Genomic DNA, 16,553 nt, shown 5'->3' with positions numbered 1-16,553 from the left:
GCATGGTGGGGAATCTGTAGCAAGTTACAATTTGGACTGCAGTCGTGCCCAGAGTTAGTGCAGCTTGGATAATCCCGGATGCATTATGCTGTGCAACTAGCCTGGAGGCGTGGATATCCTTAATGAATATGGGTGCGCCTCCGCTTTTAGTGTTTCGGTCCAGGTTAGGTGGTTGAAAGGTGTGGTATGAATTATAGCCCGGTACGGCCATCCGCGGTGGTGGCGCTGCGGTAGCGCTGTCGCCTCACAGTAAGATGCTGTCCGGTTCAACTCTCAACTAGAGCGTCTGCTGCGTGGAGACATACATGAATGGGCTTACCTTCGTTGAAGGTTGTGCTTTAGGGCTGGCAACTCAGCACGTAAAAATCAACTGCCAATCATTAGCGGACCGGAGTTCCGCTGTGGCGACCCCCAACCGGGAAAAGCCGAAAGACACAACAACAATGAGTACGGCCGCTGGCAGTCTAAATCAGTTACCTTAACTTTTATTAACAGTAGAAACGCCTGTTGAGAGAGTACATTCTCACCCAAAAATACACATGTTTGGGCTCATATGCCTCTAAAAATAAAGCAAATATAGGACAACAAGTTTTAGTGCAAAGGGAAAAACAAAGTATAAGCAATACTACTATAGAAAAAAGAAAAGAGTATAAAAAGTAACACTTAACTAGCATTGTTCCTATGGCTCCCAGGTCACCTCTCAGCAACACAATATGAAGTTAAAAGTAGCACAATATGAAGTTAACCTATCCCCACACCTCCTCAGAACTTTACTTAATACCTTCTGTCAGAGACGTCTTGCACATGCAGGAGCCTATACACAACAGTTTGCAGCATTTGCAATATAAAGCTATCAAATATACAGTAATTAGCAAAACACCAGACTTTGCTGCTGTAAAACATGAAAATTACAGTGTAGGCATATCCATCAGCAGCTTTACTTGAAACTTTACATATTTTAGTCCATATATAACGAAACAGAGAAAAAACACATTCACTGTGCAGAGAAATTAATCCAACAGCAAAAACACCAGAATGAACAAGATAGTTTGGAGAACAAGTCAGGGTTGAGCAATGACAGCTAACACCTGCGAACACACACATATACATACATAGATTCATAGGTAGGTACTAGGCTATTGGCCCTAGGGCCTATATAAGCCTAGCCAAGGGTACCCTGGCTTTCGCCACCCAAGAAAAATTATTTTCCTGTGCCACTGTCTAGCAGAGCCACAGAAGTGATCCCCGGGGTGAATTTCCTATCTCCCATCCAATCATGAGGATTTTTCTTGAAGAGTGCTAATGAGGAGCTTTGTTTGATATAGATAGGTAGTTTGTTCCAGAGTATGGGAAGTCTCTGGGACAGGAATCTATCCCTCCGGCATGTTCTGTTTATTGTGGTGACAAGGTTTAGGTCCCTAGAGCGTGTAGCTCGTAGGGATTGGGATTTCTTTAAGTGGAGCATGTCTAAAAGCTCTGGGTTTGACATAGCTTTGTGTGTTAGGCAGAGATTGCCTCCGAGTAGGCGATATGCGATGGAGTAAAGCTGCAGTTTTTTGAGATAGTCTGCGTAGGGCATCTGTTTGAGGCCAGTAATCCTCTTTGTGAGGTATTTCTGTGGCCTTTCCAGTTGTTGGAGATGTCTTGTGAGGTACATACCAAAAAGGGCATTGTACTCTATAATGGGTCTAATGAGTGATGAGTAGAGGGGAACAATGACCACTTTTTTCCTGGATGAGAAACCTTTTGTGATGAGGTATGCCACGTAGAAGGATTTCCTGACTACTGTGGCGATGTGATTATCAAAGGAGAGACTACTGTCCACCCGTGTCCCAAGGTCTCTTATCACACTTTCAGTGTTAAGTAGATTACCGCCTATGTGGTAGTTCATGGGTACAGAGTTTTTACCAAAAGGGATGACAATGCACTTTTTGACATTGAGCTTGAGGCCATGGCTTTGACACCAGGCATCTGTCTCAGCGAGGCCCTTTTGTAGGATGTCCACATCTTTTGGACTTTTGATTATGGCTCCTAGTTTGCAGTCATCTGCGAACTTAGTTAGCCAAAGACCTTCTGTGTTGGCCTGTACTTCAGAGAAGTAGATACCAAACAGGAGAGGACCCAGGACTGAACCCCTGTGGTACTCCACTCGTCACTGGTCTAAAGTTAGATTTGGAGTCTGCTACTTTCACAGTGTGGGTTCTGTCAGTGAGCCAGTTGGCAATCCATCTTGTAACATAGGGATTTATACCTAGTTTAGTGAGTTTATCTATAATTCCAGAGTGGGGAATGGTGTTGAAAGCCTTGGCGAGATCTAGATAGGCTGTGTGAACCACCTTACCCTCATCTACGGCTTTGGTGACTGCTTCAAAGAAGTCCATCAGGTTTAGGAGACATGATTTTCCTTTTACAAACCCGAACTGGGTGGGGTCCTGAGTTTGGAGATTACCAATGTCATTGTTTATAAGTTCCATGATGATACATTCCATAGCCTTGCAGACCAGGCTCGTTAGGCTAATGGGGCAGTAGTTTCCAGGGTATGCGGTGGCTCTCCCTTTGTGGAGTGGGATAACTGTCGCTGTGCACCACTCAGTGGGCACATAGCCTGAGGTGAGGCTATGATTGAACATGGTACTTAGGTGGGGTGCCAGTTCGTTCTGTAGTTCATGTAGAACACAGCCTGGGATGTTGTCAGGTCCCATGGATGCTGTGTTGTTGGCTTTGGATAGCGTGTTTTTTACCTGTGCAGCCGTGATTACAGGAACTTTGCATTCTTCTGGTATAGAAATGGGCCCTTTAGGGGATGACAGGGGGGTAAAGTTAGCAGTGAACCTATCTGCCAGGATGTTGGCAATATCAGTTGGCTCTGTATATTTAGTGCCATTGTGCTGCGACTCAGGGCAGATCTGAGTGTTGCCACTGAGATTCTTGACATAGCTATAGAAGAGGGGAAAATGTATTGGATCTGGTCATCACCAGTATGGAGTCTCTATTTTCCACACCAGAGGTATACCGCTCATTGGTAAGATCAGACTGTAAACTAATCTCACTGGACATCCATATTCCATCCCCACCCTCAGCCAAGGAAACCACAGTGAAGAACTTCGCAAAAGCAAACTTCACACTTCTCAAAACTGAGGTGGAATCCTTCAAAGCCCCCGGGCCAGTGGAAAATACGGCCCAAAATGCAGAATCCTTTACAAAAGCATTCTATGGACACCTACAGGAATGCATGGAGCATGCTATCCCAAATAAAACCAAGACTCACTCCTCCAAAGGCAGGAGACCTGTCTGGTGGACCCCGGCCATAAATAAGCTATACAACAGAAGCAGAAAGCTACTACATGATAGAGCAAAATCCCAAAAAGGAAAGGCGTCTCTGATCAGTACTAGCAAGAAACTACAATCCCTCATAAAATCATGGCCAGCTCCGAAAGAAAAATTGCACAAGACACTAAAGATAATCACAAGGCCTTCTTTAGTTATATCAGGAACCTGGGAGGCAACTCCCAGATAGGCTCTGAGGTAGTGCAAAATGACAAAAAATACACTGAACCCACAGACATGGCCAACATCTTGGCAGAAAGGTTCAGTGCAAACTTCTCCCCCCCCTTCCCCCCCAAAAGAGCAAATGTCTATCCCAACAGAGTGTAACCTTCCTGAGATCACAGAAGCACAGGTGAGAGCTGCCCTCTCCAAAGCAAAAAACACAGCATCAATGGGACCAGATGGTGTCCCGGGCTGCTTCTTACATGACCTCCAAGAAGAACTAAACCCTCATATAAAGTCACTGTTCAATCTCAGCCGTACTACAGGATATGTACTCAAGGAATGGCGTACAGCAACAGTGGTGCCACTCCACAAAGGTGGTGCCACAACAGACCCCAGAAACTATCGCTCTATAAGCCTGACTAGCCTGGTCTGCAAAGCTATGGAGCGTATCATCATGGAAATCATAAACAAAGACATTGGGAACCTCCAGACAGTGGACCCTATCCAATTCGGCTTTGTTAAGGGCAGATCTTGCCTCTTGAACCTGGTCGACTTCTTTGAAACAGTTACCAAAGCCATAGATGAAGGGAAGGTAATCCACACAGCCTACCTGGACCTCGCAAAAGCCTTCAACACAATACCCCACTCGGGCATCATAAATAAGTTCACCAGCTTAAATATCAACCCCTATGTCACAAGATAGGTTGCAAACTGGCTCAGGGACAGAACCCATATGGTCAGAATAGCAGGTGCCATGTCAGACTCTAAACCAGTTACAAGTGGTGTCCCACAAGGCTCAGTCCTGGGACCTCTCGTTCGGTATATATTTCTCCGAGGTACAGGCTAACACGGGTGAACTATGGCTGACCAAGTTAGCAGAGGACTGCAAACTGGGTGCCATAATCAACTCTCCGGCTGACACAAGCATCCTCCAAAAAGAGTCTCATAGACGGATAACTGGTACCAGAGCCATGGCCTAAAGCTAAATGCCAAAAAGTGCATAGTCATCCCCTTTGGGAAAAACAAAGTGCCCACAAATTACCACATAGGTGGTAATCCACCAAGTAGACAGCAATCTCTCTTTTGACAATCACGTTGCCAAAGTGGTTAGAAAGACCTTCTATATAGCCCACCTTATCACAAAAGGGTTCACATCTAGATCAAGAGAGGTCATTGTGCCCCTCTAATCACTTATCAGGCCCATAATTGAATACAATGCCCCATTTGGGATGTACCTTACCAGACACCTGCAGCAACTGGAAAGACCCCAAAAGTACCTCACCAAGAGGATCAAGGGACTCAAACAGATGCCCTATGCAGTTCAACTAAAGAAACTCCAGCTCTACTCAGTTGCGTACCGCCTACTCAGAGGCAATCTGTGTCTGACGTATAAAGCCATCTCCAACCCAGAATTAATGGACATGCTTCACCTCAGGAAATCCAAATCCCTTAGAGCTACACGCTCCAGGGACTTGAACGTCATCACAGAAATAAATAGGACATGCTTGAGGGAGAGATTCATAACCCAGAGGCTCCCCTCACTCTGGAACAAAATCCCAACACATGTTAGGCAGAGCCCCTCACTGACCCTCTTCAAGAGAAATCTTGGATGGGAGATCGTAAGTTTACCCCTGGGATCTCTTCTGTGTCGCTGCTTGACAGAGGTACAGTAAACCAACCTTAAAAGGGCTATCTTCTGTGACCTACTATACAGAGGCACAGTCAACTAATCTAAAAGGGTGGCGAAAGCCAAACACACTCTGGCTAGGCTTATAAATGCCCTATGGCAGATCGCCTAGTATCAACCTATGAACCTATAATGCTTTGTGGTTGTCTTTAGAGTCAGTGGCGATTTTGTTATATATATATATATATATATATATATATATATATATATATATATATAATGTACATAAACTATTAAACACAAATTATTGTTATGCTTAGATAAACAGCAAAACATACTTATTCAAAAAACTAACAAAGTGAAAGTATAACATTCCGTAGAACGAGCACTACAAAGCAACACTAAATAACATAATGCAGATGAAACCAAAGACAAAACCAGTGACCAGCGAGTTTATTGCACGTAGGTGATTAGGAACACAGAACAGTACTTAACGCACTATCAGCTTATTTGCTACCACTTTTCTAGAACCAACACATTCAGGATTTAAAGGATATGGTTCCGGATGCTCATTAAAAAAAAATGATTCTCCCCTATCCATCTGATAGCAACTCTGCCTGACAACTATCAATCTGGTGAAAACTCTGCCTGTCAAACAGCAAGTGTATAGCTAATTTCCAAATGTGCACTTAAGTCTCCACCACACTTCAATAACAGTAAGGCAGCACTCACTTTACTGAAAATATTCAAGTTTGTATCAAGGAAATCATAACGGAAACCATTTATCCATAACACAGAGCCCAGATAAACAGAAATGACTTTGCAACTGAAACTCGCTCGTTTCCTTCAATGTTACTACATGAAAATATACTTTACAGCTCTTGTTAAAACCCCCACTTCACGAAACTGGAACCTAACACTTTCAGGTGTCCCTATTAAAACATTATGGTGACAGTGGAGTACATGGGATTTTCTCTAGACTGGAAGATCACGCAGTCATATCAATACACTGTACATGGCTTTAATGGCCAACAATCGGCATATCGTTGATACTCGAAAAGAGTGTTTCCATACACATTAATTAATAAATAAGAGTAGGCCACAGGACACACACGGTATTGACTGCATAACACATTCCATTCTACCGATCTCTCTCTGTAAACAGCAAAATTAACTCACAAAAATGCATTTTTCATCCATCTTTCAGATCACACCTCAACAAATGCAAGGTACGTACCCTGAGAACATGATATCCCTCGGTACCCCCACCAGGAATCTCCACGCTCTGCGATCCTCCCATCACTACAAGAAATCCCTAGAAAACCTCGAAGAAACAAGATAATAAATCTTAATCACCCACAAGGTGCAAGATGTTAGCTCTTGGATGCGCCGGTACACTATCACCTATTACGTGGCACTAGGAATGCACGCGCACAGAACGCTGGGAACGTTGAGTCAGAGTAATGGTAGCAACAGAACTGGTGGACGATTGTGTTTGGTGATAGCTACTACCCTGTATTAACAGTTAAAATTTGCCCACGTAATATATATATATATATATATATATATATATATATATATACATATACATATATCTTGGGCCTCCTTCTACATAGTAGTATTGAGAACTAATGCGCAATCGCACAGGAAGGTTAGTGAGGTCGGGAACGTACTTTGGAAGTGCTCGTCATACATACAGAGTGTAATGCCTTTTGTCGTGTGTCTCTTACTGTTTTGTGCATGTAGTACAGGGTTGCTACCTTTTCAAATGCCCAAAGTGGGACATTTTTTGCACAAATGTCAGATTTTGCAGGCCGAAACATACCCACGGCCAGTACAAAAGACTGAACTTCACTTTTTTGCCTAAATAAAAGCTTATTCTTGTAGCATTTTAGTTGCTTACTCTGTTTCTTATAACATTTAGGTGTTTCATACACAAAATAACTGTTTTATGCGACTATACATAAAATATAGGAAATAATTTTGCCCTAAAATCTCAGGACATTTGCCATTTTTACAATTTTTTTGCAGGACACAACTGCCCAAAGAGGGACTGTCCCTCGCAATGTAACCCTAATTTAGTATGTTTTCTTGATATTTTTGGAAGGACATAGTTGGAGTGCAGATTCCATAGTGAACATATGGATGCAGGTTACGCGTGTTTGAGGTATGTTTGTTTTTGTTCTGCTTACTGTTTTTATTAACTGAACCATAGCTCCCAACCAATCGGGGACAAATCGAGGATTAATCTGCGACACTTTTTTAAACATAATACTGTAAATTTCAGACTGACGGAATAAGGTAGTGTGAACTGTACATTTTTCTGAAGTAAAAAGAGTGTAACTAACTATTGTTCATTATTAAGTAGAAGTCACTACCTTTTCTTTAAAATCACCAATTTTAGTAGAGACTAAGAGGAACAGAGCTAAAACTTGAGTCAAAATCTTTGATAAATGGGAATATTTGAGGGGTGTGCCTCAATCGTTTTAAGAATCAGTAACAAATGTAATGTGACTATTTTGCTTTATTTATCTATTTGAGAACTCCGCTTTGTTGCGTTTCAGTTAGTGTCTTAAAATGTGACAACGTGTAAAACACAAACCCACTGTGGGTTTTTAAGCACAAGTGTTCTGGGTTACGTTACTACAGGAGTTGGCAATCTCAGGTGCCGTGTCTCCCCCTCCCCACAACACAAATGCACACACACTTTGCTTTACGCCCATTAGTTTTTGACATGCTGACCGCAAACAAGGCAGGGTGAAAACCAAAAGCCAGGGAAGCTTTTTAAATGCTAGTGGCAAGTTTTGGCAACTTAAACGTCGAGTGAAATGTACGCAAGTGCTCCAAAAGTAGTACCATGACCACTCACCTTCGAGGATTCGACTGTAAAAGTGAATCTCAAACCGCTACAATAACGGACAATTAAGGTAGTACATCACTTACCACAGAGCAGCCGTAATTGTTTGTACATTGTGAGCATTCGACTGTGTTTAATTGTAATTCTCCATTTCCAGCGCGTTTGAACGTGGTTTGTATTTGATTGTGCTTGACTGAAGAATATTGTTCAAGTTATTGCTCTACATTTAAAAACGTTCCACTTTTTAACTCTGTTTGGATGCTTTGAGTAAAACACCTTTATACTGTTAAGAAAATATGATTTGATATATGGCAAACCCCACATCTGGCTAGAATTTCTCATTGTTCAGAATTTTTTTGTATGCTCCTTATAAAATTTGTTGCTTTTGAGGACTGAGGTCCCAAAAGAATGACACGCATTCAAGTTTCAGACTTCATGCTCATAGAAATTGTGAAAGTAAAGGTTTTGTATGCGCAGTTACGGGGTCTTCTGTTCTCCATTTTCTGCTTTTTTCCAGAATTCATATGTTGAGAGGAATGATTGGCAGTAAAATTGTTAGTAAAGCTACCTTGCAGCGTTTGACTGTCCACCTGGATGTCCTCTTAGTGAAGTTTGCATTGTTTTCCCCCTATTTTGTATCGGCATAAGTTTTTGCTTGTTGCTCCAGTTTCCTTCCACTCCCCAAAGATGTGCGGTAATGGATATTGGGAATCTGATAAGTTGCTGGTAGGTGTGCATACTGTTTGACAGAGAGTACATGCCAAGAAATGCACTGCTGGGTTTTCGGCAAAAGTTATGTACCTGTGCGCCTACTAACATGGGTGATAGAAAGCTGACTCAGCCTTGGGGTTCTGGGCACTTCATCTTTGGTCACCACGTATTCACTACTGTTAGGACATCTGTTTATATTGCCAGACTAATCGTCAGGGATATTGCTTCTAGATCTAAGAAAGTTTATTCTCTCTGTCTCTCTCTCTCTCTCTCATCAACTTCTTCCATCATCAGGCCCATAGTAAAATATAATGGACCTTTTGGCATGTTCAAGCATATGATTTTAGCTTGAAAGACCACATCATTTCATCACTAAGATAATCGAAAGCATGTCTTATTTGAGCTACCCAAGCTGCATTGTAGGGCACACTATTTTTTGTTGGAGACCATTGAGAAGGGGTGTCTATCTAGCTTGGAGACCCATGACGGCTCCAGTTCTGTGCGACTTCCGTTGCATCTAGAAGAGTAGTAACATCCACAACACCTATTGAAATGACAGAAGCATAAATAGGAGTTTCGTATTAATCTCCCAGAGACTCTCGTTCTTATGAGACTCTTTGGCTGTGAAGCAAAGTTGCTGTCTGACCCGCTTTGTGTAACCTGCATGAATTATTGGCCAGTTGTTAATATACCCAAGGTCTAGCCCCTCAAACCTTCTTTGAAGGAGTCAAAATTAGGCATGTCTGTGGCTAACTACAGTTTGCGGTGTTGTGGGTTAGGCTGCTAATGGTCATCGGGATCAGCAGCCTTAGTTTATTCACCTACTAAGTGTATTAGTTCCGATTTAAGCACTTGGATTCCAGGCCAGTTATTTTACATTAAGAAGGGTTGTGGTCTGCACTCTTGTGGGAGGAGAGGCTAGATTCTGCCCTTCTGAGCTGGGAATTTCTAGTTTAAGGCTTACTGTGCCTGCTTATTTTGAACTGTTTTTCTGATATTTGTGTGCCTTGTTTGCTGTAGCCCAGAAGGTAGTAGTTTTTTGGGCTAATTTCTATCTCCTTTCCCTGCTATAAAAAAATGCATTTGCGTGGTTTTGTGTGCCGGTTAGCTAGGTTTAAACTATTCCCGGCTCCATGAACTCTACTCTTCAGTTTTTCTCTTAGAACTAGACAAACTTTCAACTTAAGCACTCTAAAACCATTCATTTCACAGCCCAGCACTTGCTCAAAACTCATAGCAAGCACTAAACTAAAACCCACTACACTTTCTGCTGATCAACTCCCTGCTGAGTACCTACAAAAATCAGCTAATGCTATTGCTTACCCCGTCTCAGTACTAATCAGTTGAACCATAGTCGAAGCTAAAATTCCCACCATCTGGAAAATATCCTATGTAATCCCACTTCACAAAGGAGGCAGCACTACTGAATTCCTCCAGCTACTACACACTCCTTAATCTACAATCCCTTCCCTTCCATAGGAACACTCTTACTATACTTAACCACTTATGTAAATACTATCTGTGCACACCTACTAACTAGAATCTTAACTACTACTTTCTCTCTTTACATTTATTAGTGAATATAGAAATTTAAAAATTGTAAACTTATTTGTTCTTGTATTTGCTCTTCTGTTGCTTTTCCTGTTTTTCTTAATACTATCTTGTGCTTATATGTACTACTATGATACTTATCAAACAGTAGATGTTATGTTCTACCTATTATAATTTACTTTATTCTTATTTGTATATTTGATATTGTATCTTTTGGAGCTTTTCTCCCCAGGACTCCATTGAAAATGGGCTCATTCGGTCCAATGGATTATCCTGGCAAACAAACTTCAAATAAATAAATAAATTCTCCAATTATAGGCCAATAGCTATACTCTCTCCACTTGCAAAGATTGTGGAAAAATGTATTCATAGACAACTCATGCACCACCTAATCCAGAATCGCCTTTTGGCAGACACTCAGCATGGCTTTCATCCTCGTCACAGCACTACTTCAGCCCTCCTAGCCTTTACTAACACCATAAACCATAATTGCAGCAATAATTATATATCCTCAGCCCTCTTTTTTGGATCTTTCCAAGGCGTTCGATATGGTTGAACACCAACTTTTAATCCACACCCTGCAAACATTCTGTCTAGATACTGGAGCCCTCCAATGGTTTCAATCCTACCTGAGTGGTCGACAGCAGGCTGTCCTCTGGCAGAACAAACTCTCTAACCTTCTACCTAACACTCTTGGAGTACCACAAGGCTCTATACTAGGGCCCTTGCTGTTCTCCATCTTCATTAATGACCTTTATACTGTCATCCCAAAAGTCAGCTGTATCCAATATGGTGATGACTCTACTCTGGTTTTCTCAGCCATATCTCCAGTAGAGTTATGGTCAGCTACCCAGACCACCTTTAATACAGTAGAAAACTGTCTTTCTGAACATCGACTGACTCTACTCTGGTTTTCTCAGCCATATCTCCAGTAGAGTTATGGTCAGCTACCCAGACCACCTTTAATACAGTAGAAAACTGTCTTTCTGAACATCGACTGATCCTAAATCCCAAAAAAAACTAAAATGCTGTTATTTTCACCAACACTTAGGTCTCCTGCTTTCACCTTTACCATAAAATCAAATGATGGCACAATAATCTCCCCTGACCTATCTACAAAACTATTAGGTGTCATCATAGACAATCTAAAATTTGACCTACATGTTAACCAAACTATCAAAACCATCAATAAAAAAAACTAGGGTCACTTTACAGAATAAAAGCCTTCCTAACCCCTCCAGCTAAAATTGCCATAGCTTGCTCTCACCTTCTTTCAACCCTTCTGTATGCATCCCCTCTACTCTCGAATTTAAACAAGACTGTCCTTAACAAACTCTCAATTTGTTACAACCACATTGCCAGGTTTGCCACTGGGCTGCCTTTTAGGACACATCATTGCATCAATCTAAATCAGCTTGGGTGGCTTGAACTACCCAGCCTAATCCAGTATAACCAACTGATGATGGCCTATAAAATCCTCTATAATCCGGACAATACTCCTGTACTTAAAAATATTATCACCCCCTATAACAATCCTAGACCGCTTCGATCCTCTAACAAACTACTAATTCAGACTAGCAAAATTAATACACAGCCGGTGATTCTCTCTTTGCAAACTCTCTAAGTAGAACCTGGAACTCTCTTCCAGCTGATATTATCTTACTTTCCACCTTGGGTCAATTTAAAACTAGACTCCAACAACATTTGTCACTTAACTGGCTATGTCAATGTGTCAAGCCTGGCTAACTCTCTCTAGAATGTGTAAAAATCTGTTAACCAGTTTACTGTGTAATTTAATTTAATCCTGACTTGTGCTCAGGATTAGCTGTAACCTGTGGAACTTGTTTAACATGCTTACTTATGTAATCTCTGTAAATAGTCTGTTTGTAATATATAATGCTAGTATTATGTAATGTTATATCTGCTTACCCTTGGAGCTTTTCTCCCCGAGCCTCTGCTGAAAATGGACATGCATCCATTCGGACTATCCCGGTCAACAAATGTAAAATAAATAAAAATAAATTAACCCTAGCACTAGACCCCCTATACTGTCCAGAAGGATAAGGCTCTCTATTTGTCCCTACCAGCCAATCAGTAAATCAGCTCACTTTTACCTATTCAGGCATGTCCAAAGGGCAGTTGGTGAATCTGGGCATTTTGAGGCAATGCAACTGCTTCATGTACACACAGTCCTCTCCACCTACCACCAAACACTAATATATGCGAGAGATGCAGTTATACAGCCAAACTGGAGGCAAAGCTCTCTCCAAAGCAAAAAACACAGCATCAATGGGACCAGACGGTGTCCCGGGCTGCGTCCTACATGAACTCCAAGAAGAGCTAAACCCAAACATAAAACTACTGTTCAATCTCAGCCTTACTACAGGATATGTGCCCAAAGAGTGGTGTACAGCAACAGTGGTCCCTCTCCATAAAGGTGGTGCCTCAACGGATCTTGGAAACTATCGCCCCATAAGCCTGACTAGCTTGGTCTGCAAAGCTATGGAAAGGATCATCGTGGACCTCATAAATAAAGATATTGGGGACCTACAGACACTGGATCCTACCCAGTTCGGATTTAAGGGCAGATCCTGCCTCTTAAACCTGGTTGATTTCTTTGAAACAGTCACCAAGGCCATTGACGAGGGGAAGGTGGTCCGCACAGCCTACCTGGACCTCGCAAAAGCCTTCGATAAAATGCCCCACTCTGGCATTATAGATAAGATCACCAGCTTAAATATAAACCCCTATGTCACTAGATGGATTGCAAACTGGCTCAAGGACAGAACCCACATGGTTAGAATTGCTGGAGCCATGTCAGACTCCAAACCAGTTACAAGTGGTGTCCCACAAGGCTCAGTCCTGGGACTTCTCTTGTTCGGTATATATTTCTCGGAGGTACAGGCCAACACGGAAGGACTGTGGCTGACCAAGTTCGCAGATGACTGCAAACTGGGTGCCATAATCGACTCTCCAGCAGACACAAGCATCCTCCAAAAGGGCCTCATAGAAACAGACAACCGGTGCCAGAGCCATGGCCTCAAGCTAAATGCCAAAAAGTGTATAGTCAACCCCTTTGCCAAAAACACGTGCCCACAAATTACCACATAGGTGGTAATCCATTAAGTACAGAAGAAGTAATTGGGGACCTGGGATCCCAAGTTGATAGCAATCTCTCATTTGACAACCACATGGCAAAAGTGGTTAGAAAAACATTTTATATAGCCCACCTAATCATGAAGGGATTCACATCTAGATCAGGGGAGGTCATCATGCCTCTTTACTCATCAGGCCCATAATTGAGTACAATGCCCCTTTTGGGATGTACCTTACCAGACACCTGCAGCAACTGGAAAGACCCCAAAAGTACCTCACCAAGAGGATCAAAGGGCTGAAACAGATGCCATATGCTGCCCGGTTAAAGAAACTCCAGCTCTACTCAGTGGCATACCGCCTGTTCAGAGGCGATCTGTGCCTGACGTATAAAGCCATGTCCAACCTGGAATTAATGGACATGCTGCACCTCAGAAAATCCAAATTCCATAGAGCTATGCACTCAAGAGACTTGAACCTCAGCACTGAAATAAATAGGACATGCTGGAGGGACAGATTCATAACCCAGAGGCTCCCTTCACTCTGGAATAAAATCCCAGTCCAGGTTAGGCAGAGTCCCTCATTGACTCTCTTCAAGAGGAATCTTGATGAGTGGATGGGAGATTGTAGGTTTACCCCGGGTATCACTTCTGTGTCTCTGTTAGAGGCACAGTATACTAACCTTGAAAAAGGGCATAGCAAAAATAAACTTAAAATGGGTGGCAAAAGCCAAACACATTCTGGCTAGGCTTATAAATGCCCTAGGGCTGATAGCCTAGTATGAACCTATGAACTCAAAACTGGAAGTGACAGTCAAGAGGAGAAGGAAAATACTTGCAACACACCACCAGTCTCGCATAGACCTACTAAACCAACACTGGCAAATAACACACAAATACACAAAAACATACTCGGAGGCTCTAAATAAAAATCTGCAAAAGCAACAAAGATCTCCAAAGCAGACACCCAAGCAACCTCCACACCCCATCACAAACCATGAAACGCATACTTCACATAATCAGTGTGCCACACAATCACAGCCCTGAAGGCAAAATAACATACCCAGCACACTAGTAATAGGTGACTCTGTAGTCAGGCACACTGATGTCCCACTAACTAGGCTGGACAAGGAGAAGGTTACAGTTAGCTGCTTGTCGGGTGCCAGGATCCGCCACATAACACAAGCACTCGGGTCGCTCCAGAACAAGTACAAATACGACTCTGTCATTGTCCATGTTGGTGTGAATGACCTGAGATGTACCTTCCTGGACTACAAGGACAGACATGAAAGAGCACCCTGATCACGTAGCCCAGGCTGGTATGACCCTAAGTAGCACCAAGAATGATGCCACAGTATAAAGAAAAAAAGGATCAATTTCAACAATTGGCTAGGTTTCTGGTGTCGTTCAAAGGGGATCCTGTATCTGTCCACCTGGGATGACATGCTCGACAAGCCATGTTGCTTCTCAAGAGATGGTTTGCACCTCTCACCCTTAGGCTTTCGAATACTGGCCAAGGCTTTTACCACCCCCATAGTGCCTTTTTTAGGCAAGGCTCAAAAGACAAACCCACCACCATACGTAGCACAAGTAATCAAAAACTGAGGGTAATGCTACTCAACTCCAGAAGTAGTGCACTCCTCAGATGGAGAACATTAGTAGCTGTGCAGAAACCTGGTTTAAAGCTCCAGAGAGCACCCCAGCACTACCAAGCTATAACTCATAACATACTTTTTAGCCACAGAACCCAGACTGAAACACAAAAGGCGGGGTGTATCCATATTCATCAAGAATACCCACACTTCCAGGTTAGTGGCAGACAGCAATGCCTCAGAGATCATCCTTTTTCCGACTGAACAAGTCCCACGTGGGTGGTGGGCTCACTCTACTGAGTCTGCATTTTGCAGTTTTACATTTGGGTCCATCCTCTTTGCTTTTCAGAGTCCAGCAAGAAATGGAACCGGCAAATTGGAATGTCCAGGAATTCAGATGCAAGCAGGCAACTCAGTCAGTCAGCCCCTCATATAAATAAAAGAATGAATGAATAAATAATAAAATCCCTCGGGGACTAACAAGTAAAAGCAGCGGGGTGTGCAGCACAGCAGTGCTCTAGAAGACCCTAAGGAGCAAACAGCAGCTGGCTGACTGTGACAGCTCACTTGCCTTTTTTTCATGTCTCGTCCTGGAAGCTAAGCAGGGCCGGGCCCAGATGAATCTGGATGGGTTACCTTGTGTTGAATCACAGGTGCTATTTTTGTGTTTTTGTTTTTCCTGACCCTGGAAGTTATGTAGGAGCAGACTACATAACAGGACCAGAGATATCATCCAGGGCAGCACCAGAGAAAAGAGGCTGGTTTGCAGCACCAGTTGATCCCTATGGCCATACCACCCTGAATGCGCCCGATCTCATCTGATCTCGAAAGCTAAGCAGGGTCGGGCCTGGTAACTACTTGGATGGGAAACCGCCTGGGAATACCAGGTGCTGTAGGCTTTTTGCCACTGAACAAATCCCACGTAGGTGGTGGGCTCACTCTACTAACTCTGCATTTTTGCATTTGGGTCCGTCGTGTGCCTAATCGAACCGGCAAGTTGGAGTGTCCAGGAATTCAGATGCAAGCAGACAGCTCAGTCACTCAGTCAGCCCCTCAAATAAATAAAAGAATGAATGAATAAATAAATCCATCGGGGACTAGAAAGTGAAAGCAGCGGGGTGTGCGGCACAGCAGTGCTCTAGAAGACCCTAAGGAGCAAGCAGCAGCCAGCTGACTGTGACAGCTCACTTGCCTTTTTTTCACGTCTCGTCCTGGAAGCTAAGCAGGGCCGGGCCCGGATGAATCTGGATGGGTTACCTTGTGTTGAATCACAGGTGCTATTTTTATGTTTTTGTTCTTGATTTAATTATTTTTTGCTGACCCTGGAAGTTAAGTAGGTGCAGAGTACATAACAGCAGCAGAGATATCAATCAGGGCAACACCAGAGACAAGAGGCTGTTTCGCAGCACCAGTTGATGCCTACGGCCATACCACCCTGAATGTGCCCGATCTCAGAAGCTAAGCAGGGTCTGGCCTGGTTAGTACTTGGATGGGAGACCACCCGGGAATATCAGCTGCTGTAGGCTTTTTCCCACTGAACAAGTCCCACATGGGTGGTGGGCTCACTCTACTCAGTCTGCATTTTTTTTTTCCCAAATTTTAACCAAAATTTGGGGGTCCTCTCGTCCCTC

At 43.0% G+C, this 16,553-nt stretch overlaps 1 protein-coding gene, 1 non-coding gene and 1 pseudogene across 4 annotated transcripts in view; 2 read left to right on the top strand and 1 right to left on the bottom strand.

Annotated features, from left to right (window-relative positions):
• The window catches only part of GORASP2 (golgi reassembly stacking protein 2), a 1,358,808-nt gene extending 1,352,218 nt beyond the window's left edge, over positions 1–6,590 (bottom strand). Inside the window, exon 1 of one of the 3 annotated variants that reach the window (XM_044075519.1) lies at positions 6,357–6,590. In XM_044075519.1, coding sequence (XP_043931454.1) covers positions 6,357–6,419 — 63 coding nt within the window. In that variant the 5' untranslated portion in view covers positions 6,420–6,590. The remainder of the gene's footprint in view (positions 1–6,356) is intronic. The other 2 variants (XM_044075518.1, XM_044075517.1) reach the window with 2 other exon arrangements.
• A 9,112-nt stretch (positions 6,591–15,702) lies between these two features.
• On the top strand, positions 15,703–15,821 carry LOC122805733. Its single transcript, XR_006365439.1, has one exon. It is a non-coding gene; the product is annotated as a 5S ribosomal RNA (ribosomal RNA).
• A 518-nt stretch (positions 15,822–16,339) lies between these two features.
• Positions 16,340–16,448, top strand: LOC122805741 (annotated as a pseudogene).
• The last annotated feature ends 105 nt before the right edge of the window (positions 16,449–16,553 follow it).

Source organism: Protopterus annectens, chromosome 6.part1 (genome assembly GCF_019279795.1).
Source record: "Protopterus annectens isolate FY-2018-M chromosome 6.part1, PAN1.0, whole genome shotgun sequence".
NCBI classification, from domain to species: Eukaryota; Metazoa; Chordata; order Ceratodontiformes; family Protopteridae; genus Protopterus; species Protopterus annectens.
This window is presented reverse-complemented; position numbering and strand designations above follow the sequence as displayed.